At 41.3% G+C, this 26,404-nt stretch overlaps 2 protein-coding genes and 1 long non-coding RNA gene across 7 annotated transcripts in view; 1 reads left to right on the plus strand and 2 right to left on the minus strand.

Moving 5' to 3' along the window:
• KIF26B (kinesin family member 26B) overlaps positions 1-4,591 on the plus strand; it is a 271,683-nt gene extending 267,092 nt beyond the window's left edge. The window contains exons 13-15 of the mRNA XM_033144389.1: positions 366-565; positions 2,111-2,261; positions 4,259-4,591. Coding sequence (XP_033000280.1) covers positions 366-565; positions 2,111-2,261; positions 4,259-4,407 — 500 coding nt within the window. The 3' untranslated portion in view covers positions 4,408-4,591. The remainder of the gene's footprint in view (positions 1-365; positions 566-2,110; positions 2,262-4,258) is intronic.
• A 3,040-nt stretch (positions 4,592-7,631) lies between these two features.
• On the minus strand, positions 7,632-11,511 carry LOC117044041. Its single transcript, XR_004426263.1, has 3 exons — positions 11,427-11,511; positions 9,546-11,048; positions 7,632-7,836 (listed from the first exon to the last, which is right to left on the minus strand). It is a non-coding gene; the product is annotated as an uncharacterized LOC117044041 (long non-coding RNA).
• An 11,613-nt stretch (positions 11,512-23,124) lies between these two features.
• The window catches only part of SMYD3 (SET and MYND domain containing 3), a 337,315-nt gene continuing 334,035 nt past the window's right edge, over positions 23,125-26,404 (minus strand). For 4 of the 5 annotated variants that reach the window (XM_033144391.1, XM_033144390.1, XM_033144392.1 and 1 more), the window contains exon 12: positions 23,125-23,619. In XM_033144391.1, coding sequence (XP_033000282.1) covers positions 23,518-23,619 — 102 coding nt within the window. In that variant the 3' untranslated portion in view covers positions 23,125-23,517. The remainder of the gene's footprint in view (positions 23,620-26,404) is intronic. The other variant, XM_033144393.1, reaches the window with a different exon arrangement.

The raw sequence follows: 26,404 nt of genomic DNA on the forward strand, positions 1-26,404 counted from the left end.
GTGTCTCTTTGTGAGAATCTGAAGATTCACTGTTAATTATCAGACCCAGTTCCTGAGAGTGGGGCAAGGTGAAGGCAAGCAGCTCATTGCTCAGACCAGAGAAGGATCCTGACTGGATGCTAAGTGAGATTGTGCTGTGCTAAACAATACTAGAATTTTGCAAGAAATAAATTTAGTGATACATTACAGATATTTCAGCACTTGTGGACTGCAATATTATTGTATATTTGATAGTAATGTTCAGAGCTAAGAGGCAGCTTTCCTCAGTTTTGTTTCCTTGCATGTTGTAAACTCTTGTTTAAAGAGAATGAGAGTTTTGTCCTTTGATAAAAAAAAAACAACCTTATAACTGTGGCCTTGATTAGGTTCTCAGAGACGGAGACTCATCCCAGCTTTATCGCTTGACACAACATCTCCTATAAGGAAACCTACCAGCCCAGCAGTACGCTGGGTAGATGGACCTCTGAGAAGTTCCCAGAGAGGAATGGGGGAGCCCTTTGAGATCAAAGTCTATGAGATTGATGATGTGGAGCGGCTCCAACGACGGCGCATGGGGGACAACAATGTGAGGCATTTCTAATATATGTCTGATCTTTAACTCTGAAGATGTTGATTCAATCTTATTATAACTTGTTCATCATATATGTGGGTTTCTGTCCGACAATTCCCTTGGGGCGGGGGTGGTGGTGAATAAACCCAATAGAATAGACAGAAATGTAATTCTCACAGAGATGGAATACCTGGTCAAATTCACACTTCCAAAAGAGAATCTATACAAGAATCCAATAATTCTGGCATTCCTACAGCAACTACAATCCTAGATGAAATTTGAGGTCCCTAAACCACATATCCATGTCTAATTCTGTACACAGAGAGCTTCCGCATGCTCCAGTTCTCTTCATCAGAGCAAATAGCCTCATGTGCAGATTCATATCTGCATAGAGCTGTGACTCCCACTGAAGAGAATTGAATACCTTTGCAGAGGGGAGAGTTCTGCTCTGCACAAAGGTACGGATGAGAACTCTCTGGTCTGAGAACTGTGAATGTCCCAGGCAATTCAAACCATTGAAGAGATGCCAGCTGTGTAGGCAAGAGGCTGAGCTGCTGGGTTTCCATTCTTTAGAGCCAGGAGTGTCAAAGCACACACATGGCCTGAACTCTACACCGGGGTGGCCAGCAATAACACCCTCTGAATCAAATGTTCATCAGCCCCATCCTTGGCCAAGGATGATGGAACTGAGTACAAGAACATCTGGAGGGCACCACACTGGCTATCTCTGCTCTACGGGCAGTTTGTAAAAAATAATAATAATTGTGGGTCTTGCAGCTAGATCTCTTTCCTTGCAGTACAGCATTTACTCAATAGGTGCACTCTGAAGTAAGAGGTTTCACAGCAGAAGTAATCATTATGTTGACTAATGGATGGTCCCAACCCCACATCTAAAATAATAGGATTATGAAAGCAGATAATTACAAGGAGAATTGGTAAGCAGGAGGAAAAGGTACTTGAGACCTCATTGTTGTTCCCTTGCATAGACACCCCCACCCCTCCCTGGGCTGTTTTCTCCCCAATTAGTTCATTTCTGATTTCAAATACTAGCCATGACAAAACACTGATCAGGTGGTATATTTGCAAGGAAGAAAAGGTGGTGTTTGATTGGCTGAGTACATTTGTCTTACCCCCTGAATATTCCTACAAATGCCTGTATTACTTCTGTGAAGGAAATAAGGAGTTGGGAACTTCCAACTTCTAGCTCAGCCCTCTGAGTTGTAGCCTCAAAGCTGAGTTTTTCCACTTTTCCTAAAGCAATTATTTTTTTGCAGTGACATAACAACCAGAGCATCTAACGAAATGTATTGCGGAATACAATGTATTTGAATAATATATTTTAACAAGTCATCTGATAACTAACTACCTCTGCCATTGAAACGACCACAATGAGCCCTTAATTGTCAAAGGCCTATTTCTTTAAAATTTTTTGCTTCATTTCATGAGTTTCTGCAATTGTTGCTACCAAATTAAAGTTCATTTGGCTGGGGAAGATCTAATCTGGCCTTTATTTCACACACCCCTCCCTTGACTCTCCCCTTCATATATCTTATTGAGCAGGAGGTGATTTGCTTCAACGCTAAACTGAAAATCTTGGAGCACCGGCAGCAGCGAATCGCAGAGGTCAAGGCCAAGTACGAGTGGTTAATGAGGGAGCTGGAAGTGACCAAACAGTACCTGATGTTGGATCCCAATAAATGGCTCAGTGAATGTAAGGTTTTACTGCCTATAGTTGGTTTATTCATTGACACAAAAACGTCACTGGTGCTGTAGCTAAGCCATGAACTACTATGTTTATAAGCAAAGCCTGTGCTGATGTTTGACCTGGAGCAGATTTGGATGGACTGCATTTCTAAAACTGTTCCTGCATAATTCCTATTAAACTGTGACATTGGAACCAAGTGGGCCTATTTGCTCAAGAGTCAAAGCCAGGAATTGTACAGCATTCTAGTGAGGAATATTGCCATCACTAGATTAACGCTTATGCGTCTCACTCCAGAGCTTCTGAAAATGAGATTTCCCTCCCCCCCCCTTTTGCCCGCAGATCACTCAGACATATGAATTATATTTTAAATCTGCTCTCCTGCTGTGAAATAATACTTTCAGGCAAATTTGGTTGAGATGGCTTATGTAAGACATTAATTTGTGTTTTCCCCCCCTTTTACATATAGCTAGAAAAGGATACAGTTCATACAGCTCATTCATAAAGAGATTAAAGAATCCCATATTCAAATTAGGAAGGATTCTTCTAAAGAAGCAAACAAAATGTATAAAAGATACAGCCAAAGCTGGCTAAATTAATAGGTGAGGGTACCTCAGCTATAAAGGAAAAGTATTTTGCTGCTAGCTACTTAGAGCAGGGGACACGGGTGGCGCTGTGGGTTAAACCACAGAGCCTAGGGCTTGCTGATCAGAAGGTTGGCGGTTCAAATCCCCACGATGGGGTGAGCTCCCGTTACTCGGTCCCAGGTCCTCTCCACCTAGCAGTTTGAAAGCACGTCAAAGTGCAAGTAGATAAATAGGTACCGCTCCAGCGGGAAGGTAAACGCCGTTTCCGTGCACTGCTCCGGTTCGCCAGAAGCGGCTTTGTCATGCTGGCCACATGACCCGGAAGCTGTACGCCGGCTCCCTCGGCCAGTAATGCAAGATGAGCGCCGCAACCCCAGAGTTGGACTCGACTGGACCTAATTGTCAGGGGTCCCTTTACCATTTACCTTACTTAGAGCAGAGAATAATAACACTAAGGATAGAACTTTGGGTGCCTGAAAAAGAGAGCTTTAATCCACAAAAGGACATGTTGCAGCCAACCTGTTACTGCACAATCCTAAAGCGGTGGTGGTGAGCTCCCACAGTTGAGAAAATGCTATTTGACATTAGTGGGAAGGGAAATCTCTATGCCAGCTCCAGGGCTGGTGTAGTTTCTGCCCTTTGGGGTGAGGGTCAATGTGCCCTCCCACTAACAATGCACCACTGATAGTACAGAGCTTCCTCTGGATGTACCAGGCACTCCACCATCCCACCGATGGAGGCCCTCTTTGCCTTATGATGTGGCTTTAGGATTGTGGCCTTAAGTCTTTTATGTGCTATGAAAGGTCCATAAAATACTCACTTCTATCATGTGGTGCAAGAAATTTCATATTACGTGTTATGAGCATTTTCAACGGAGCCTGTTCATAAGTTCACTTGCCTTTCTGCATACAGATGGTGATTTCTGAACTCAGGAGCATTGTATGAGCAAAGCTAAAACAAATCTAACAATGTTCTTCCAAAATCGAAAATTCTTTCTAGTAGCACCTTAGAGACCAACTGAGTTTGTTTCTGGTATGAGCTTTCGTGTGCATGCACACTTCTTCAGATACGAAGAAGTGTATCTGAAGAAGTGTGCATGCACACGAAAGCTCATACCAGAAACAAACTCAGTTGGTCTCTAAGGTGCTACTAGAAAGAATTTTCGATTTTGTTTTGACTATGGCAGACCAACACGGCTACCCACCTGTAATGTTCTTCCACAGAGGCCTGCTATAGAACCTACCTGTTACATAGCACTGCCCGTTTCTTGCACAAACTCTTTCCTTTCACCATTCTTTGAATCCAGTCCCTTGAGTAACACACACACCTGTGTGAATGAGCCCTTAAAGATAATAGCAATGTAGGGCTTGCACTACCAATTTGGGTAATGTGCTGGGCCTTTTGCTTCTTTTCCCACAGTTGATCTGGAGCAAGTATTTGACTTGGATTCCCTGGAGTACTTGGAGGCTCTCGAGTGCGTGACCGAGCGACTAGAGAACCGTGTCAACTATTGCAAGGCCCACCTCATGATGATCACCTGCTTTGACATCACTTCTGGGCGCCGGTGAAGAATTAACCTCAAGAACATTTTGGACTACTGCCACTCCCCTTTCTCCCTTTTGAACAACACCCCAAAGACCTAGAATGAGGATGAAGGTTGGTGTCATGTTTTGACTGTGTGTGGAAGAGATTCCCCCCCTCTTATTATGATGAAGAGTGGTGCGTACATCAACTAGATGATGATGATGATGATGATGAAAAGCAAAGACGTTGAGAAATAAGGATGTGGAATCTCCTAGCCTGAAAGAGCACTTTTGAGAAATCTTTAAGGACATGTTTGTAAATAGGAACTGCTGGCAGAAGTGACTTTACCCCTCGACAATAGCTGTAGAGGGAGGAAGAGCAGATGTAGGACCGACTGCTGCTGAGAGCACCATTGAAGTAAAAATACACAGGAAGACTGTCTTAAGTGCCTTGCATATCTTTATTATCCAAACATTTATGTTCATACTTTCTTGTGTACAGATGGTGCTAGTCAAGAAAAAGAAAAAGACAAAAAATCAAAACACATTTTCTGAAATGTATTTACAGCCTGTTTTCCCCTCCCTCGGTGTTTTATCCTATTTCTGACTTGCTGTTTCTACGTAACTTGTGTTTGTAGAGATATTTCTTAACCGATACAGCATATAAATAAATGTTAACTGTCATTTATTGTTACACACGAGAGTAAGGCCACTCAAAGAGAAAAAAGATACTAAACCGTGCACATTAAACCCAAAATATTTTATAATAATGGAAGAGGAGAGGTCCACTTTGTTATTAAAGAACTTAAATGTGGATTTTCTGGCAAAATAACAAGACTTCAGTTGACATCACTAGGAAAGCAGAAGTCTTCACTGGTGTTGTTGTTGTTGTTTGTTGGCTGTTACCTTTTGTACTCAGATTGTGGTATTTACACCACCAGTTTTCATGGATGCTCAAATGAAGATAATTACTATTTCTCTTACTTTATGTTGACCAGGTATCTTCATTCTTTTCAGACCCAGGATCCACTTTTTACCCAAATTTGATTCTGGGGACCCATTTCTTAATATTTTACCTTATATTTGCATGGTGGTGGTGCTCCTGTTAACCCACTGGCACATCTCAGTCCACCAGTAGATGACCAGTGATGTAGATTGACCACTGCCTCTTTTTTCTGAGGTATTTATATACTTGAGTATAAGCCTAGTTTTTCAGCTCATTTTTTGTGCTGAAAAAGCTGCCCTCGGCTTATACTCGAGTGAGGCAGGAGGTGGGGCGGCGAGAAAGAAGCCCTTTCTCTCCACTCATGCCGCCGTCGCCCGCTCACCCCAGTCAACCATTCCTTAAGAAGCGTACAAGAACGGCGGTTCTTTACTCTCCCCAGGCAGCTTGTTCCATTCCTGAACTGCTCACATAAATGCAAACTTTAGACCCCAGAAGACAGAAAGCCTATCAGTTAAGGAAGTATTAAAACACCACAGGTGCTCACTTTCCCTGGCTCCTGCTTAAACAGGACAGGATCCCAGCCTTCTCTGTATAACACACGGGAACATTGCGCTGTGGATTAAACCACAGAGCCCTAGGTCTTGCCGATCAGAAGAATGGTGGTTCGAATCCCTGCGACGGGGTGAGCTCCACAGCAGCAAAGGAGGAAGAGGAAGGAGCAGCCCAAAGGGCTGCTTTTGGGCTGCTTGGTCCTCCTCTTCCTCCTCCTCCACAGCAGCAAAGGTGAACCGGCTTATACTCGAGTCAATAAGCTTTCCCAGGTTTTTGTGGGAAAATTAGGTGCCTCGGCTTACATTCGGGTCGGCTTATACTCGCGTATAGGCGGTATGTCTAGGTTTGTCCTAGAGCTGCCTTCATTTGGTTACAGAGATACTACAAATTATTCCCTACCTGTTATGGCTCTAGGTCTATGAACATTGGAATGGTTATGGTAGATCAGACCAGCATCCTTCTAGTTTGTGGAATTTACAGCAATCAGGTGAGGTTAGGGTGGATTTAAAAGGGATTACACAAATTCATGGAGGTTAGTCAAGATTGCTATAGGGAACCTTTCAGTTGAGAGGTCAGTAGGCACTGAATACCAGGTGCTGAAGCCACAACAAGGCAAGTCTTCATTTCATGCTTCTCAGAAACATCCAGTTGAGCACCATGAGAAACAGGATGCTGGACTAGATGGACCATTTCTATGATCGAGGAGGACATGTATTATGTTTAGATGCACATCACAGCATCAGCCAAACGACCCTTTTAAAAAGCTGCAAAACCTGTTCAGTAGAAAAGGTGGATCTGCAAAAAATGAATCCAGCCCCCTTTCTCCTTTCTGATCTGAGATACATTTTTAAAGAACTGAACAGCATATGTACTGCTCCATCTGCTGGGTTGGGTAGGAGACTTAAGGCTTTTTTTGCCATATTTGATTCTCTATCAAGCTAGGGATAGGGACAAGGAGGACTGCTTCTGTATACATGTACATGTACAGTGGCACCCCGTGTTACGCACACGATCCGTTCTGGATCACACTACGTAACACGGGCGGGCGTAACGTGAACGTCCCCCCCAAAAACCCAAAAGTAGCGCAATTTGAGCACTTCTGCGCATGCGCAAAGTGCACAGAAGCATTCTGCGCATCCGGGGGTCGCGTGCACTCCGGAAACGTTTCCAGGTTGCGGGCGTTCTTAACTCGAACGTCTGCAACCCGGAGCGTGTGCAACCCAGGGTTCCACTATACATGTATCAGAACATAATACTTCAAAGGGGGATTGCTTCTCTGTTTGATAAACATCTTCCACTATCTCTTCAAAACACTTCCATAACAAACTCCAAAATTTGCCAATTTTATTTTTAGTAGTCATGCCAAGATGAGAAGCCACTTGATCCAGCTTTTTCTGTTTTCCAGTAAGTTATTGTGAGACACAAAACAAGGCATTCAGAAATATTAAACAACTAGTATCACAACAAAATAACAAATAAAAAATTTTCTTCCAGTAGCACCTTAGAGACCAACTAAGTTTGTTCCTGGTATGAGCTTTCGTGTGCATGCACACTTCATGCACATGAAAGCTCATACCAAGAACAAACATAGTTGGTCTCTAAGGTGCTACTGGAAGGAATTTTTTTTATTTTTTATTTTGTTTTGACTGTGGCAGACCAGCACGGCTACCTACCTGTAACTGGAACTAGTATCACATTTTACCTTCACAACTGCTTTATTAAAAGTTCATCAGATTATTCATGATTCATTAGAGGAATCTACAGTACATCAATGGCACAAATGTCTCAAGTCGGCTCTGTGTCCTGTGCAGAGAGACAAAGACTTCCAAAAGCCTGGCCCTAAAAACATGTCGTCTTCCCTACCTGATCCAAGTGCATGAAGAAAGTTTTGTAACAACGGTAAAATTCTGATCTTCCGCTGAAATATGTTCTCACCTCACTTTCTTCTGACCCACCTTCATATTCCTTGAAATTTCCTGCAAAATAAATATTCGCAAGTAAGGTAACTTCCCAAGGCCCAAGCTTGCAACATTTGCAAAGCTACTTCATGACCTCTTGGTGCCTGGTAAGAACACATGTGCTGTTTAAGATAAGTGTCACTTGCTGAATTACAGGCATAACTTGGAAGCACAAAATCCTAGGGTCAAATGAAATGTGATGATGGAGGATTGGGCAGTGTCTTAAAGGCTAAAGGTGGTGTTTGGGTGCCCCAATGCTTCCTCTTTGGGAATTGGGGAATGTAACACTTTCCCCCAAGCTATTTTCTAAACATAGAAAACATCTGAAACTATTTTCCCCATAGGGCAAAATGCAGCTCCTGAGGGGTCGAGGAGGGTGGTGGAAATACCATTCATATGTCCACATCATATGCAATGTTGTAGATTAGTATGTTATTTTTTTGGTTTGCTGTCCATGTCAAACAGCCATTTTCCTTATTTGCATTCCTAAACACTAACATTAGAAAACAAGTAACAGCCATAGCACACACATCTTCTCACTTTGCTGAGTTAAAAACAATAAGGGTAAGAGGGTGCATAGATAAACCGATGGAAATCTGTGTGGTGGTACAGCTATGTTTTATGTGTTTGAGTTAGGGCAGCTACTTTGAAGCAGCAAAGCATAACTTATGACGCTCACTGCAAAGCTCTGTCCATAAAACCTTTACAGCCCCCACTCACCAGCAGGCTGGCCATTTATGCCACTGTATTTTATAGAAACTATATTTTAAAACGAGGGCTGTGTTATTATCTATGCATGTTCTCCTGCCTATAAAGCTGCGTGGCAGTTTTTGCCTCGTATAAACCTTTGAAAAATGGTTTAAACATTCATAAAAATAAATAGAAAAATGCATTTAGGTGTCAATAATTTAAGGTCAGGTGCACTCTAGACCTCTAGGATTAACTCTGCCACTATACGTATAATATAAACAGATAATGTGCGATCAAAATGGAGAGTGACTATTTGCTCCTTATAAAATGAAACAACAACACCCCCGTGCCTTTTGAGCCCCAGTGCAGGCCTTCTCTAATTGGCAGAGGACTGGAGGAAAGCAGATGAGCTAAATTAGCTCACAAAGTATTTCCCTGATCTATGTTGGGGGAAAGAGCTGTACCACAGACATTTTGGCATCAAGGCATGGAACAGTGATGTGCCTATGGCAAATGGCATATACAGTATGATGAAAGACACATAAGCAACATCTAAAATGGTTATTGTTGATCATAAGCAACATGTAAAACATTAAGCAAACTCACATTAAATGGTAACTCACTACCACAGATGTCAGCGGAGAAAGCAGTGGCCCATATGGTCTGGTGACTGCACTTGGCGATCGTATGCTGCAGAGCCCAGAGAAGCCCTGGCTGTGATTCTTTGGCTCGTTCGACAATTTCCTAACAAATTTTAAGCTAATAACTTCCACCTTGCATGAAGGTTGCAAAATAATAGCTAAACACAAATGATGCTTCATAGAATTTTTCCTCTGCTCTAGCTTATTGTTAAGAAATGAGAGCAACCAATTTGTTTCTAAACTATTTCCAGATGAAAGTTTTTATTTTATTTTATTGGAGCATCTGCCGCTGGCCAACTAAGCAGATGTGGCATGTTTCTCAAACTTCTGCTGTCAGACTGTCCAAACTTGGCCACAAATTTGCCAGTGGAGTTGGTATGAACTTCTTTTACGTACCATCTTGAGAATACCTTTTGCTACTGAATTCCTGGTACTCAGATTCAAGCATTAACTTCCAGCCTGCTTGATCAAAGTGGTCCAGGATGTTCCTGTTGCAGGAAAAAATCCATGGTAGGTTATTTGAATCCGAGCAACACCCATTCAAATTGACCTTTTAACCTCTCCCAAGGATGGAGGAGAGGATGCATTTTGTAAAACTTTGAGTGGCCCTACTCAACTTTGGAGCATACTTTATAATAAAATGATGGTAATAAAAATGGTGCTTAAAGCAGTTTCAGCTATATCTATATGACATATACTCTCTATATGAATTTAGCCACCTTATATATTGTATAATATGCGTGTGAATGGGTATCTGAATAAAACGCTCACTCGCCTAAAGATTTTATGTACACATAGATACTACTTTTTCTAAATTTCAGCTCCTTCCCCAATTTCCCTAGCTGAAACTGCTATCTGACATCCACCACCTATTTGACGTATGAAGGACATAATTTATTTGTAAACTCAGGATGTTCTTGCTTTATAGAATTGCTTGTACTTTATAATTTATTTAACCATCATGATTGGAAATGCTTATCTAAGTGCTATGCATTGAAGTGTACATTTGCTGAATCCATTTCATTCTGTCTGTGGCTATGTCCTTTTCCATAGTAACTGTGGTATAATAAAGACACGTAAGGTTGGAGAGAGACCCCTGCTAGGGGGAATCACTTCTACTGAGTCAGTCACGAGAAGTTCCACAAGAAGACAGTTCTACACACTAATCGTCTGCTATATCACCTAAGCTGCATTACAGGGGTGGGGGACTTCTTCCAGACCCAGAGCCACAATCCCATCTGTGCAACCTTCCAGGGGGTCGGCCACATGCCAGCAATGGGCGGGGCCAGAGACAAAAGTGGGTGAAGAGACAAACGTAAATGTTACCTTTGTACAGTGGGCTAGCTTCCATGCAAACATACCCACCCATCCTTGATCCAGGCAACCAAGAGGCATTGTCGGAGTTCAAAGACCCATTCCAGTTGAGCAAGATCACTCAAGGAGGGCTGGCGAGGGTTGGCCTATAGAGAGGGGGTGTGGCCTGAGATGAGTCCTGGGAGCCAGACAGAGTGGCCTAGGGGGCAGCACATGACCCCGGAGCCTCTGAGGTTCCTCACCTCTGCTTTGCTGGAAGAAAGAACCAACATAGGGGGGGAAACCCAGACAGCAGTAGGACAAGAATGGAAAAGTAACTGAGAAACACACACAAAATGGAAACTGATTGAATGAATATGTCAAGCCTTTTGCCATTAAAATGTAAAGTTCACTGTTTGCTGGTTTAAAAAAAAAGAATCTCTTACCTTTTGTGGTATATGAGGTGTGAAACATATTGTCAAAGATATGATGTTTAAAAGATATCAAAATATAGTGGCATTAAATGTTTACTTTTATCTTACCAATTCTTGTGCTTCCCTGGAAGTCTTCCTTCAGTGAAAACACTTGGTTCCTTCCCACAGGTTTCTGGAACAGGTTTTCGCCGGCGAATAATGCAGCATTACAAAATTACTTTTGGAAATGTGTGCATGAGAGCCAGCACTGCCTTAAACAACCAACAGGAATTGGATTCTTGCTGATTCCACCACAGGCTGGCTAATTAAATGATTCCCCAAGGAAGCAAGAGTCAAGTAATAGACATTTTAAAGGATTAAAAGATTTTACCAGTAAGGTTACTATTTACTACAAGATCACTGGTTGACACCACTGTGGGGATCTAGACAAAAGATTGCTGGGAAGGACTAAGATGATGACCAAATCTACATTTCCTCTCCTCTTCAGCTATGTATATTGGTAAGGCCAAAACACTCATATATTTGGCCTCATGAAAAGCAATCCAGTCACCTGGTGTTCCAGAAGCAAAGCCGCGTCAAGAAACACCCTCTCTGCTTTATCATTGTGCTACTGGACCACAGCTTCACACATCCACAGATCAACCTACCAAAAAAATGAGGGAAGGAGAAGAGTGATCACATCAGTTCTGGAAAACTCAATTCCAGCAGTGCCTCAATTAGCACTCCATCTCCCAACCTTTCATGATTGAAAAGAGTCACACACCCAGAAACATAGCAAGGATCACCCCCAGAAACATAGCAAGGATCACATGCAAGCCTTGCCATGTACAGTATCAAACATTGCTGACATTATATACTCAAATACATCTAGACTTCCAGCCTGCTCAATGCACAGTAGTGATGGAGTTGTTGAACACTTAATTTCCCTTCCACTGCAATTCCAGTTGCAGAATGGAAGACCCATGATTAAGATTGCTAGCTCAACAGGCTAACCCCCCGAGCAAGAAAACATTTAATCCCAAGCATACAATATTTTAATACATACATTTAAAACTGCATGTTGACTAGCACTGATGCTGAAGTCTGAAAAATGAGGAACAATGTCATGGGTGGAAGGAGAGAGAGAACAGACAAAAAAAAAAAAAACTCAACAGCCTGGTGACAGCTGTAGTCAATCAATTTCTTACAGTGATCAGTATTAACAGCTATAGCCACTTTTCCTGTTTCATTGGCTAAGATTATATACTTTGGAAACTAGCACAACCAGGAAAATAGCAAAGCAGAATAACAACAGTATTTCTGTACTGGCTAACCCACCAGCCCATCACCAAATGCCCCCCCCCCCCAAGATCAGCAGCAAAATCCCTAAGAGGTAATAATTTATTATTTATTAAAATTGTAAACTGCCCTTCATTCAAAGATCACAGGGCAGTGCACAACATAAAAATACAAAATGAGAACACAAAACACGTTAAAAACAACAACAAACCAATAACCCTCCGCTTCTAATAAGGAAGAAGATGGAGTGTATGCCATGCCTTGTGTTGAGCGGCTTTCGCTGCCCTAAGAGAGGGCAGCTTGGATTGAGGCCAAGGCTTCGTCTTTGGGCCTCAGCAGCCTAAGCCGCTTGCCTTCCAAAGGTTATCTGTGAAGCCACCAGCTAAATAAAAATTAAAATTCTGGCGTTTGCAGTTAAATTTGTTGGAAGGCACCTAATCCTTGGAATTTTCAGTGCTCATTTGATCTTTGTTTAGGGCTGTAAGCAGAAACAATAACAACCCCCAAAAGGCAGTGGCTAATCCCATTCTGTTTGCAATTCAAAACACTTTCCAGTGTGATTTATTTACAATGAAATACGCACCAATGTGAGTGGGACCAATGTGATTTACAGAACATGTTCAGTAACAAAATCTGTCAAAGATTAAATTAAAATCCCAGCCTAGCAAGCAAGTCTCTTGCCTCTAGGCCTAGAGTAATGTACATAGGGAAAATATTGATTTTGCATAGAGACTGAAGCTTTATTTTGACTGATGCAACTCAGAATTGTTATTGCCATACGGAAAAGAGTTGATGAGATATTTTTTTCCAGCCAAGTTCAGTTGGCCCACAACAGCATCCATGCTCCTGTATCACCAGTGCTTCCAGACACAGCCAACACAAGGACAGTTGTCAGTGCTGGGAACGGGCTAAGAGACACTCTGAAAACTTGTAGATGCCTATCTCGTTAGTACTGTTTCTTTGTGTGGCAGGTAAAGAAGCAAGAATGCCTCATCTTCCCTACCTGGTGATGCCACTGTACAACTCTCATACTTATGTGGTTAATAAAGATGATTTTAAAAATCTCTGCTTTTAATCATCCTTATTAACAATGCTTTTAATACTTCTCTGCCCTGTTGAAAGCATAACACCTAATTAATACATCAATGGATTTTGATGTTCCATTTTTATAGCTGTATTTCTGACTCTCGATAATCCTAGGTTCAGGTTCAGATCTCTTTCCCCCCCGATTCCTCCTTCATCTGATGCTTGTTATTATTCAAGTGGCAGACTTTGTACTTCATACTATTAAAATAACATTTCAGATGCCTGCACAAGCACAGCTTTCTATCCTCTTCCTAATCCCAAACTGTGATAAGCAGAAAGAGGTAGCATCAGAAACGTAAGGGGGAGGGGAAGAGAAGATTCACATTCCTGATCAGCCATTAAGTCTGCTGGGTGACCTTTGGTCAGTGACAATCTCTCAGCCTAACCTACCTCATAGTATTTTTGAGAGGATAATAAGGGAGAAAACCCTGCATATTGTCCTAACATTTTTGGAGGAGGTACAAAAGGTAGTAAGCAGAACTAGCATTTGTAGCCATCATCACTTGGGAGGACCGCAAAAATATGATGAATCTCATTGTAAGTAAGTCTCTTTACTGCACAACATGATGTTTGCTGCCACAAAAGAATCCCGTTGCTTTGGTTGGGCTTCTCTTTTGTAAATGGGAACAGATAATTCACTCTATCTACAGCTAATAATAAGTTATAGGAGTTCCACCGGTCCAGATGTGAGATGTGTGGTGATTGTTGAAAAGACCAGAGCCTCAAAAATCTGGATGCTTCTCAAATTTGTGATGCTGCTGATTTAACAAGGATCTCTGCAGGTGTGATAAAACGTGGACAATTAGTAGCTAACATCGGGATCTTCTATGAAGCTGTCTTGGCTTACAAAGAATCATATCATCAGGTGTTCTCATCACCGATTGGCTTGGCTTCATTTCAAGCTCAAATGTGAAATCCTGGGTGTGGTATTTATTTATTTTTTAAACTATCTTAAAGTATTAGAATGCCTCAAAGGAGATGACACATTAAGGACCATTTCTCAATTCACTCCCCTCCATGTTCTTGAGCTGCAGACTTGCCATAAAGGGCAAAACGAATAAATATTCATAGTAAGTGCAAAATGGTATGAAAGGCAATTTCAGATTGTCTCTACGTTTTGCCATAAATTCTTGTCTACTTCTCACATAAAACACTTTAGAAAAAAGGGGGAAGGGGACAATCACATTCTATCTCTTCTTTACAATGACCTTTTAAATATTATTATTTATTGGTTCATTTTGCCACTGATTATTCAGAAATGAATCTTCCGGCTTCCCAATAGCGAGGCATGATGAATTACTTGCTCTGGCGGTTGTAAGCAGAACAGTATTAACCTTCCAGGAATGCCAATTTTCTATCATGCTGATTTTTCTTACAGCTATAGGCAATATGTACAGAATGGGCTTTTGCAGTACTTCGTTTTAACATCTGTAAAAGGAGATAAAGGAGGGCACACAGGCATGAGGTATATCAGCAAATCTAGCTATGTAGCCTGTGATAATTCACTAATTTATTATTACATTTATATCCCACCTTTTCTCCAAATAGCTCAAGTTGGAGTGTTTTCCTCCTCCTTTTATCTTCACAACAACCCTGTGAGGTAGGTGTGGCTAGGAAAGTGATTGCTCCAAGGATACCCAGAGAGCTTTTAAATCGGGCAATCACCCTTGCCACCTCAAAACAAAGGCAACAGTGAGCAGGGGGCAGCAGAGGACGCTCTCAAGGGTGCCATTGCACACACAAGAGCTACACTGGCAACCCCAACTCTATGTACAGTGGTACCTCAGGTTACAGACGCTTCAGGTTACAGTCTCTGCTAACCCAAAAATAGTACCTCGGGTTAAGAACTTTGCTTCAGGATGAGAACAGAAATCGTTCGGCGGCAGGTGGAGGCCCCATTAGCTAAAGTGGTACCTCAGGTGAAGAACAGTTTCAGGTTAAGAACGGACCTCCAGAACGAATTAAGTTCTTAACCCGAGGTACCACTGTATATGTACGTTTAAGAAGTCTCAATCTCATTAAGAGCTACCGGGAATGGGTTAGCTACTCTAGATACATAGGACTGTGCAGAGCCTAATTACCAAGACTGAATTCTTCATTTTCTTTGGAGAACGAATCTCTACGGTCCCTATTTAAAACCTACAATCTCTTGGAATAATTATGGGTAAAGAATTATAACGTCCAGGGCCATTGCAAAAACAAAGTAAATATGTTGATTTTGTTCTAAGAAGAGACGCCAGTAGGCAGATATTAAGGTTGTGTGACATGATATTATATAGGCCCCAGCTGGGCTTATTCATTCAGAGACACAATTTGTGAACCAGCATCTCCCTGTGGACAGCCCAGCAGTCGTTAACTTGGTTCCTGTGACTCTTGCAGCACTTTTAGTGCCAAGGTGATGGCACAGAAGTCGTCTCATATCTGAACTTCTGATAATCCTAGGCTACTGGTAATCTTCATGAAAATCAGGAAATTCAATTCAGTTCATATTTAAAAGCAAACTTTTTTTTTTTTCATTTTCCAAAGCCATTTGTGAACACAGCTATCCTTTGAAATTCACACTTATTCAGAATTTGCAGTGCAGTTCTGCAGCCAAGTACCGTGTACAAAAATGCACATACTAGTATTAAGTGTGCCTATAAATGCATATATTACTGAAAATAACACACCAAAATTCATTACATGAGGGGAACTGGTTTTGCATCAGTGTGTACAATATGCAAAATTGCACACACAAAAAGGGTAGTTGGAGAAATTTGCACATTTTATGAGATTTTTTTAAAAAACAAACAAACCATAAACTGGTGTAGAAATGTGGAAAACTGAACCAAGCATCGGAAAAATGAGACACTGCAGGAACGGAAAGTGGCATATTCATCCATCCTATTGAGAAAAGAACTTATTTTTCCTTTGCCACAAAGTTTACCCAACCCCACTAAAATCAATTAGGTTTTAGTGTGTTTATTTATTTATTGCCTGACCACCTTATGGAACACAGTTGCCCCTCCCTCCAAGGCAATATGCACAATTTCATAAAAAGACAACCACATAAAAAGACTTCTGTGTCAGTGTATCTGAAGAAGTGTGCATGCACACGAAAGCTCATACCAAGAACAAACTCAGTTGGTCTCTAAGGTGCTACTGGAAATAATTTTTGATTTTGTATAGAATCAAAAATACATTATAACCCCTTGAGCAGTAGGAATTAACACACCAAAAAGGAAAAATGGGGGAAGCAATTTCTTTCTTTCTTTTCATTTTCCCATCCTGAAATCTTCAGAAAACATGAAGACACTCATAGTTTATAGAATCATAGAATCATAGAGTTGGAAGAGACCACAAGGGCCATCCAGTCCAACCCCCTGCCAAGCAGGAAACACCATCAAAGCATTCCTGACAGATGGCTGTCATTCTGTCAAGCCTCCGCTTAAAGACCTCCAAAGAAGGAGACTCCACCACACTCCTTGGCAGCAAATTCCACTGTTGAACAGCTCTCACTGTCAGGAAGTTCTTCCTAATGTTTAGGTGGAATCTTCTTTCTTGTAGTTTGAATCCATTGCCCCGTGTCCGCTTCTCTGGAGCAGCAGAAAACAACCTTTCTCCCTCCTCTATATGACATGGGGGACAGCATTCCAGAAGTGTGGACCCACTACCCAAAAGTACTGTCTTTGGTTTAGCAGTCAACATAATAACTTGCATTGATAGAGCAGAGAACAGGATCTCAGTGAAACATTCACTAAAGAGCAGGTATGTGCCAGCAGCTTCAAAGATTTACAACCCTGAATGATTTGAACTGAAGGGCATGTGAATTTCCATGGTTCTGTGGCTTTCCATGGTTTCCCTTCTTTTTGCCTTTTAAGAAGAAATAAAGATGCAGCAGTCACTGAGAGAGTTTATCCGATCTTACTTTATGAGCACAGATGACCCACCGGTGGACTCAAAGAGAAAGCATTCTACTGTGGTAAAGGAAGCAACATAAATGATATTGTACGACAAAGTCGTACGACATTCAGGATAGAGTACCTGAAGAACTGTGGATGGAGGCTCGTAACATTATACAGGAGACAGCAACGAAAACTATCCCAATGAAAAAGAAATGCAAGAAAGCAAAGTGGCTGACCAATGAGGCCTTACAAATAGCGGGGGAGAGAAGACAAGCAAAATGCGAAGGAGATCGTGAAAGATACAGGAAATTGAATGCAGATTTCCAAAGAATAGCAAGGAGAGACAAGAGGGCCTTTCTAAACGAGCAATGCAAAGAAATAGAGGAAAATAACAGAATGGGAAAAACCAGAGATTTATTCAAGAAAATTGGAGATATGAAAGGAACATTTCGTACAAAGATTACCACAATTAAGGACAAAAGTGGAAAGGACCTAACAGAAGCAGAAGACATCAAGAAGAGGTGGCAAGAATACACAGAGGAATTATACCAGAAAGATATGGAGGTCTCATACACCCCAGGAAATGTGGTTGCTGACCTTGAGCCAGACATCCTGGAGAGTGAAGTCAAATGGGCCTTAGAAAGCCTTGCTAACAACAAGGCCAGTGGAAGTGATGATATTCCAGCTGAACTATTTAAAATTTTAAAAGAGGATGCTGTTAAGGTGCTGCACTCAATATGCCAGCAAGTTTGGAAAACACAGCAGTGGCCAGAGGATTGGAGAAGATCAGTCTACATCCCAATCCCAAAGAAGGGCAGTGCCAAAGAATGCTCCAACTACCGCACAATTGCACTCATTTCACACGCTAGCTAGGTTATGCTTAAAATTCTACAAGGCAGGCTTAAGCAGTATGTGGACCGAGAACTCCCAGAAGTGCAAGCTGGATTTCGAAGGGGCAGAGGAACCAGAGACCAAATTGCAAACATGCGCTGGATTATGGAGAAAGCCAGAGAGTTCCAGAAAAACATCTACTTCTGCTTCATTGATTATGCAAAAGCATTTGACTGTGTCGACCACAGCAAACTATGGCAAGTTCTTAAAGAAATGGGAGTGCCGGATCACCTCATTTGCCTCCTGAGAAATCTCTATGTGGGACAAGAAGCTACAGTTAGAACTGGATATGGAACAACTGATTGGTTCAAAATTGGGAAAGGAGTACGACAAGGCTGTATATTGTCTCCCTGCTTATTTAACTTATATGCAGAATACATCATGCGAAAGGCTGGACTGGATGAATCCCCAACTGGAATTAAGATTGCCGGAAAAAATATCAACAACCTCAGATATGCTGATGATACTACCTTGATGGCAGAAAGTGAGGAAGAATTGAAGAACCTTTTAATGAGGGTGAAAGAAGAGAGCGCAAAATATGGTCTGAAGCTCAACATCAAAAAACTAAGATCATGGCCACTGGTCCCATCACCTCCTGGCAAATAGAAGGGGAAGAAATGGAGGCAGTGAGAGATTTCACTTTCTTGGGTTCCATGATCACTGCAGATGGTGACAGCAGTCACGAAATCAGAAGACGCCTGCTTCTTGGGAGAAAAGCAATGACAAACCTAGACAGCATCTTAAAAAGCAAAGACATCACCTTGCCGACAAAAGTCCGTATAGTTAAAGCTATGGTTTTCCCAGTAGTAATGTACGGAAGTGAGAGCTGGACCATAAAGAAGGCTGATCGCCGTAGAATTGATGCTTTTGAATTATGGTGCTGGAGGAGACTCTTGAGAGTCCCGTGGACTGCAAGAAGATCAAACCTATCCATTCTCAAAGAAATCAGCCCTGAGTACTCACTAGAAGGACAGATCCTGAAGTTGAGGCTCCAGTACTTTGGCCACCTCATGAGAAGAGAAGAATCCCTAGAAAAGACCCTGATGTTGGGAAAGATGGAGGGCACAAGGAGAAGGGGACGACAGAGGATGAGATGGTTGGACAGTGTTCTTGAAGCTACTAACATGAGTTTGGCCAAACTGCGAGAGGCAGTGAAGGATAGGCGTGCCTGGCGTACTCTGGTCCATGGGGTCACGAAGAGTCGGACACGACTGAACGACTGAACAACAACAACAACGACAAAGTCAGAAAATCTCCTCTTGTTAGATGGTCTTACTGCTGACAAGCAACAGCAGAGCCTTGTGCCCGCATTCTAGGCTGCCACTCTCCAATCTTCAAACAAATCAATTCTGCTGACTTTTTTACTCCCTTGGCTGCCACTGATATCGTCTGTGATGAATTTAAGGGAAGCTGTCAGATCAAATGCAACAGAAAATGTAGTTTCTGTGAAACTTCGGTGTGAGGAGCAAAACAAGTGTTACCGTTTTAAACAGAGACGGATCCTTCAGCAAATTGTGCGTCATGTGAGAAGACAGAAATTGCCCTGCAGAGTTAGCATTACCATACATTACACTGAATTTGGTCCTGTTGTAATGTGGAAATTATACTGAACTGAAATTTCAAGTTTTATCATATGTATCTCTGGGCTGCATGTTATGAATTTTATTTATTATCCCAAACACAATATACGTATTTTTTTAATTTAGTAGTATTTATAATTCTAACTCTAACAACAACAACAATTAATAAATAATTGTTTGGCAGGGGGTTGGACTGGATGGCTCTTGTGGTCTCTTCCAACTCTATGATTCTATGATTCTATTCTATAATAATAATAATAATAATAATAGTAAATTATACTTACGGTAGTAATGGAAGTTATTGAGGTGGCTTATGATACATTTCAAATACAGTAAAATACAGTAGATAATAGTACAAATTACTATTTAACTAGTCAACACAAAGTTACTATTTAAACCTCATTGAGAATTAAAACTGTGGCTGGTTTTGTTTTTCCAGCATCACCCACATTGTGTGTAAAGAACAGTGAGAGCAACAAGGTCCTCTCTGCCTTTACGGCTCTCTGTTTCTCTCCAACATTTACCCTTCAGAAATTAAATTTTCCAACAAATAACTCTCAAATGAAAATAAATGTCTGTTTCATTTATTGCTCCTGCCGAGAGGAAACACAAAGAATGAAATAAACTGTAATCAATGAAAGGGAGTACTTTCCATTTTTATACAAAAGATGTGAAACTTTGACAGCCTCCACATCAGATGTTATGCATACATCCTGGGAGTGCCAGTGTTTGTTTAGTCTGTTTGCACAACAGACAAGTGTATCCTTTTCCTCACCAGGTTTAGTGGTTTAGCAGCTGGCCTCCATGTAACAAATACTTGTGTCCCTCACTAAACTGAATGTCTTCAAAATGCACTGTATATCTCAATCCAGCATCTTTCCCCTTGGATTATTTGGGAACTAGATTCAAAATTCAAATTTGTTGTGCATTCATTTAGTCACCATACTTTCTCCCTAAGAATAAGAATCATTGTGACCTACCCTGGAACATCTGTATGACAACGTAGAAGGTTTAATATATTTAATGTGCTGCATAACTACTGAGGCAGGCATTCTAGATTTATTCATCAAAAACTGCAATCCTTTATCTACTCAGAGGGGCTTATTTCTGGGTAGACTTACTGATGATTGCACAGTAAGAGATGTTTAATAGACTATTGTATTTTAATATTTTTGTTGGAAACCGCCCAGAGTGGCTGGAGAAATCCAGCCAGATGGGCGGGGTATGTATGTATGTATGCATGCATGCATGCATGCATAAATAAATAAATAAATAAATATTATTATCGCTACTACTACTACTACTACTACAGCCCAAGCTAGAAATTTTTCTAATAAATGTAATTAGCAGTACAGTCATACCTTGGATCCCGAACACCTTGGAAGTCGAAGGTGTTGGCTCCCAAACGCCGCAAACCTGGAAGTGAGTGTTCCAGTTTGGACTTCCCCCTGAACATTTTCCCTTTCTTAACAGCCATTAAAACCAACAACAACAACAACAACAACAACAGTTATCCTTGGATTATTGCAATCCTTGGGTGGCTAGCATGACTCAACCTTTCCCGAAATTTCAATTTTTCAAGCGCACAATGCTACACTCACCATAACTTGCTCAAAACACTTGAGGGAAGATGAGTCTCCAGCGTTTGCATTCATGAGATGAGGCTGTAAAGCATGCCCGGAGTGTTCATTTTCTCAGAAATGTATTCTCACCAAATGGTGTCAAGTTATTGTTGTGAAGAAGCTGACTAGAGATTACTAAAATGACAGACATGGATGGGAAGGAAGCAATAAACTGTCCTGGTGGAGGCAGGGAACAGGGATAAACACTAAAGGCAGCCCTGTATAGGGAAGTTTTAAAAGTTTTATGTTTTATTGTGTTTTTAATACAGTGGTGCCCCGCTAGACGAAAATAATTCGTTCTGCGAAAATTTTCATCTGGCGGGTTTTTCGTCTAGCGAAGCGGCAATGACAGCCGCGCTTTCGCTAGACGAAAAAAAAGACGAAAAAAATTGTCTTGCGAGGCAGCCCCATAGACTTTTTCGTCTAGCGGGGCAGCCTCCCGCTAGACGAATGCCTTTTCGTCTAGCGAGTTTTTCGTCTAGCGAGGCATTCGTCTAGCGGGGCACCACTGTATTCTGTTGGGAGCAGCCCAGGGTGGCTGGGGCACCCCAGTCAGATGGTTGGCATATAAATACTGATATTATTATTATTATTATTATTATTATTATTATTATTAAGTGAAGCTTTCAAAACATGTAAATGGTTTCTGTTTAAATTTTTCATAGAAATATTTGCCTTTGTTAACACCCACTTAAGGCTTAAAAAATTAAGGGCAACTGCACTGGCTAAAATGTCTTGTTCAGTGGCAATTTCTCACTTTTCCAGTGCATTATTGTTGGTAACATAGAAAGCTGCCTATGCTAAGTCAGACCATTGGTCCATCTCACTCAGCATTGCTTACACCATCTGGCTACAGCACTCCAGGGCTTCAGACAGGGATCTCTCCCAGCCCTACTTGAAGATGCCAGGGATTGAACCTGGCACCTTCTGCATGCAAAGCAGATGCTCTCCTGCTGAGCTATGGCCCTTCCTCATACTAAATATGAGGTGAAGCAATGGCTTAATTGGACATTTACACCCTGTGTGTTATAAAAGACTTTCCCAAGGATGCAGCAAACTGGGGTAACAAATAGCTGCTATCAGAAACAACGTGCCATATTTATATTACTAGTGAAGTGACTAGTACCCATTGCAGATTTTTTTTTTGGAAATTTAAGATTCCATTTCTTGCCCAGTACAGAGTCCAAGCTTCAAGAACATTTTAGCAGGGTCTATTAGCCCAACACCCAGGAGATCTGCTGCCAGTCAGATTGTTAGCTTGATCAACAGTATGAATTGGAATAAGGCATTTCCTTGTTTCTTGGTTGCAAAGGAACATATGAATGCATGCAGATTAAAAAAAAATACATATGGTAAGAACTGGTAACCACTTTTCCAAATGCTGGGTACATGAAATCACATTCCGGGGCATCATCAGTACAAGGCTAAGCACAGTGTTTGAATGACAAAGAAGGCTAGCATTTTAATCCTATGCATGTTAACACAGAAGAAAATCTAATTATGTTCAGTTGAGTTTACTCACTAGTAATCAGTGTGTATATGATTTCCTTCCTTCCTATGAAACCTACCTCATCCCTCTTGAACCCAACAAAGCCAGAAAATTACCCCAAGACATGCACCAATCAAGCTCAGATGATATTAAGTCTGTATAACTCAGAGGAATCAGTATGGAGGAGCTGAATCGATTTACAGCTATGGAAGAACAGATTCAACTTGCATATGCAAATTCCACGGTTATTAATTTAATGGTAATTAATGGTGGATATTCTAGGCAAACTAAAACTGGAAAGGATGTAAAACAAATTTATCCAAAGGATAATTCCATGTCTCAAAATGACAGCACGTGAAAGGAAAAGAAGTAATGCAATGCAGGAGAGAAAGCAGCAATAAAAATGGAATTCAAATATTTTGAATATAAGATTTTATTTTTGTTTAATATTGGTTACCATGACATATAAAGGGTACCTTAACTACCATGATAAATGAAGAAAATCATTTCCAGAATTTTCATTTTCTACATCATTAATAGTATATTGTACTTTTACCAAGAACTGTCCAAGTTTCTTTGTCAACACGTTGTTTTGCAGACAGCATACTTCTGGTGGAAATATCAAGAAACTGGTGTGAAAGGTCCCTTGAAGAATTAGCAGAAGTAACAATGTACAGGTTACACACCAAAACAACTGTCTCCTTTTCCTAACTGTTCTCTGATTAGTGAGATCTTGACAGCTACAGATTGTGTAGGGAGACATTGTCTTTCTCCCATGTCTTCTCTCCATTCCCCTTCTTGCAGGTCTTCTTCATTCTAATGGCAGGCCAGCCTCACAGTCTTCCTTGAGCATCATCAAGTCTTGCACTAGGCTGTGTTCTGTCCCATGGGTCACTTTCATAATATCATAAGCCTGAAAAGACAGACAGGTAATCCATCATTCTTTATTGCATGCCTCTCAACTGCTCTGCCTCGAATGTTCTGCTTTTTCTTTTTTCCTTTTTCTTTTGATTTTGCTTTTGTTTTGCCCATTTGCAATGCTCTTCACCTGCAGATGTCCAAAGAGGAATACAGACACAGGTGGCCACACTAGAGGAGATTTGCCACATTATCAGCAGCTACTCAGTGCAGGATGACAGGATTGGTCATTAACATTGACACCAACAGGCCTAGAGTGGAGCAAAGTCACGAAGATCTAGGAACTGTGGAGAACATGGACTCGGCACCTTCCATAAGCAGGTCCTGCTTCTAGAGAAGCTCATTTGCAAAGAGAGCAGGGGCACCATAAGGTGCAAAGGAACTGAAGGAAAACAAAAATCTAAAATGAAAGATGGGGGTGGGGAAACTATGCAAAGAATAAAAGGGAAAGTGAGAGGGATAAATAGCAAGAGTAGCCCAGATCGTGCGCTGATCAGCATGCAATGCTGCCAAAGGAACTGACTGAGGAAGCTGGAGCTATGCACCCTGAACTGTGTAGTGTCTAGTTTGGGTTATATGTATGGGTTGATCAGAAAATGCAGGCAAACTAACCATGCAATCCTAATCATGTCTACTCAGAAGTAAGCCATACTGAATTTAGTGGAGCTTACTCCCAGGGAAGACGGGTTAGGGTTGCAGCCAAAGCTAAATATTGCAATGTGTGCATACAGAAGTCATTACACAGAAGCTGTTTCCATCTTCCTCCATGAGATAAAACAATCATAGTGATTGTTGGGCACTGGAGGACCAATGGCTTCTCTCATGATTTAAGGATTTGGTTTTATTATTATTTATTATTACTATTCTGTGCACACAAATACGAGACAGGCCACGGTATCAGAAGCCACACAGTTGTCCCACCCAAGAATATAAAGCCTCATTAGATAATTGGTATGAATGTGTCTCTGAATGCAAATAAAAGCCCAGCACATTCATTTGCGTCCAATTTGCATTGGGATTGGACAGGGTACCTAACATCAGCGTATGTAACAGTATGCAAATATGCTGCCGCACCGCTCAGTCATGATGAAAGGAGGAAGCAAACTCCATCATGCTGATGTGCTACAAAGCAAAAGGACAGAGTATTGAGGAAATAATTTCTGTTTCTCCTTTGTCCCTTGATTAAAATGAATGCCTGTTAGAGGCAGCAAAGGAAGGACAAATGCCTGGAAAGCCATACTCATTTTACTTTAATCACACATGCAGTTAATAATGCACAGGGCAAGCTGGAAAGAACCAGTTCAAATGACATATATTCAGAAAGAGTTCAGCATCACTCTGGAGCAGAAGGGCTTTTTGCTCATGTTCCTTTGAGCTTTTCCCAGCAGGGGATTGATACAGATGGAATATATATTTCGGCTGACAAGTTGATATATTATTATAATCACTCAGAACCAACCTCCCTGTATCACGTGGTATAGTGGCAGCAGACTAGATGTGCAGGGAGGTTATATGCGACTGCATTCTCTAACATCTCCCAGCTGCAGTCTGAAACAGCGCAGCTCAGGAAGGACTATGCCATTTCTCTTGTGCACTATTTCAATAATGAGTGGGTTTCAATTAACTGGACCCAGCAGTTGAAGCCCATGCAATTATGTCTGTTAGCGCAATGGGGGGTTCCCCACTCCACCACCACCCCCCGAAAATGGCTTGCGGGAGGGTGGGGAGAACTTTCAAAACAGTGCAAGGAGGGAAGAGGAGGTCTGGTCAGTGCCTAGATAAGAGGTGACCTGGCAACTCTGTAAGCACACGGTCTTGATTTCAACTGGATCAGTGATGCATAACAGAACTGAACACCATAAAACCCAACAACAATTCAAGTTCTAACCATTATCATGCATAAGTATTGCACCGGTTCAACTGAATTTAGGAAACCTCATTTGATCTACAACAAGTCCTTAGCGAAGAAAGTCACACTAGAACTTAGGATACATTTACAAGTTTAAAAAGGTACAATTAATGAAGTTCAGTGAGCAAGGCAACTGCCAGAATGCTATACTGTGTATTCACAAATATGTGCCCTGTACGCTGGCTCCCTCAGCCAGTAACGCGAGATGAGCGCTGCAACCCCAGAGTCGGACACGACTGGACCTAATGGTCAGGGGTCTCTTTACCTTTACCTTGCACTTTGTGACTCTATCACAAGCTCATGATGAGAAACTCCACGTAAGGCAGCTGCTGGCTGAAATAAGCATAGGAGTAGCACGCAACTGAGCTCATGTGGAATAGCACACTATTAACAGAATGTGTGGGGGAGAGAGAGAGAGAGAGAGAGAGAGAGAGAGAGAGAGTAAAGCTGTAATATTTTTCTCTAGGTGCTGTAAATATTCTTATCTGGGCTATCCATTAAAGCTCAGGATGAAGGTGATAATTTTAATTCACTTTATTGTATTAATATATAGGAAGGTTCAATGGGCATAACAGTGTTGCTACCTCTTAGAATGAGGTGGGTCACAGATTTAACAAATATGAAGTGATCACAATGCAAGAATGCACATACCATGTCCACAAAGCAGAAGTACTAAACGTTCCACTCCAAATATAATGAACATTTGTGCATTTGAGACAGATTTTAACCCTGAATCAGTCAGCAAAGAATTGACAATTCTAAAAGGAAGTCTGTTAAGGTTTCTTTCTTTCTTTCTTTCTTTAAAAAAATCAAATATCATACCCCCCCCAAAAAAATTCCTAAAATTCATTTTGCACTTGATTCTATTAGA

Source organism: Lacerta agilis, chromosome 3, assembly GCF_009819535.1.
Source record: "Lacerta agilis isolate rLacAgi1 chromosome 3, rLacAgi1.pri, whole genome shotgun sequence".
In the NCBI taxonomy this organism is placed as follows: Eukaryota; Metazoa; Chordata; class Lepidosauria; order Squamata; family Lacertidae; genus Lacerta; species Lacerta agilis.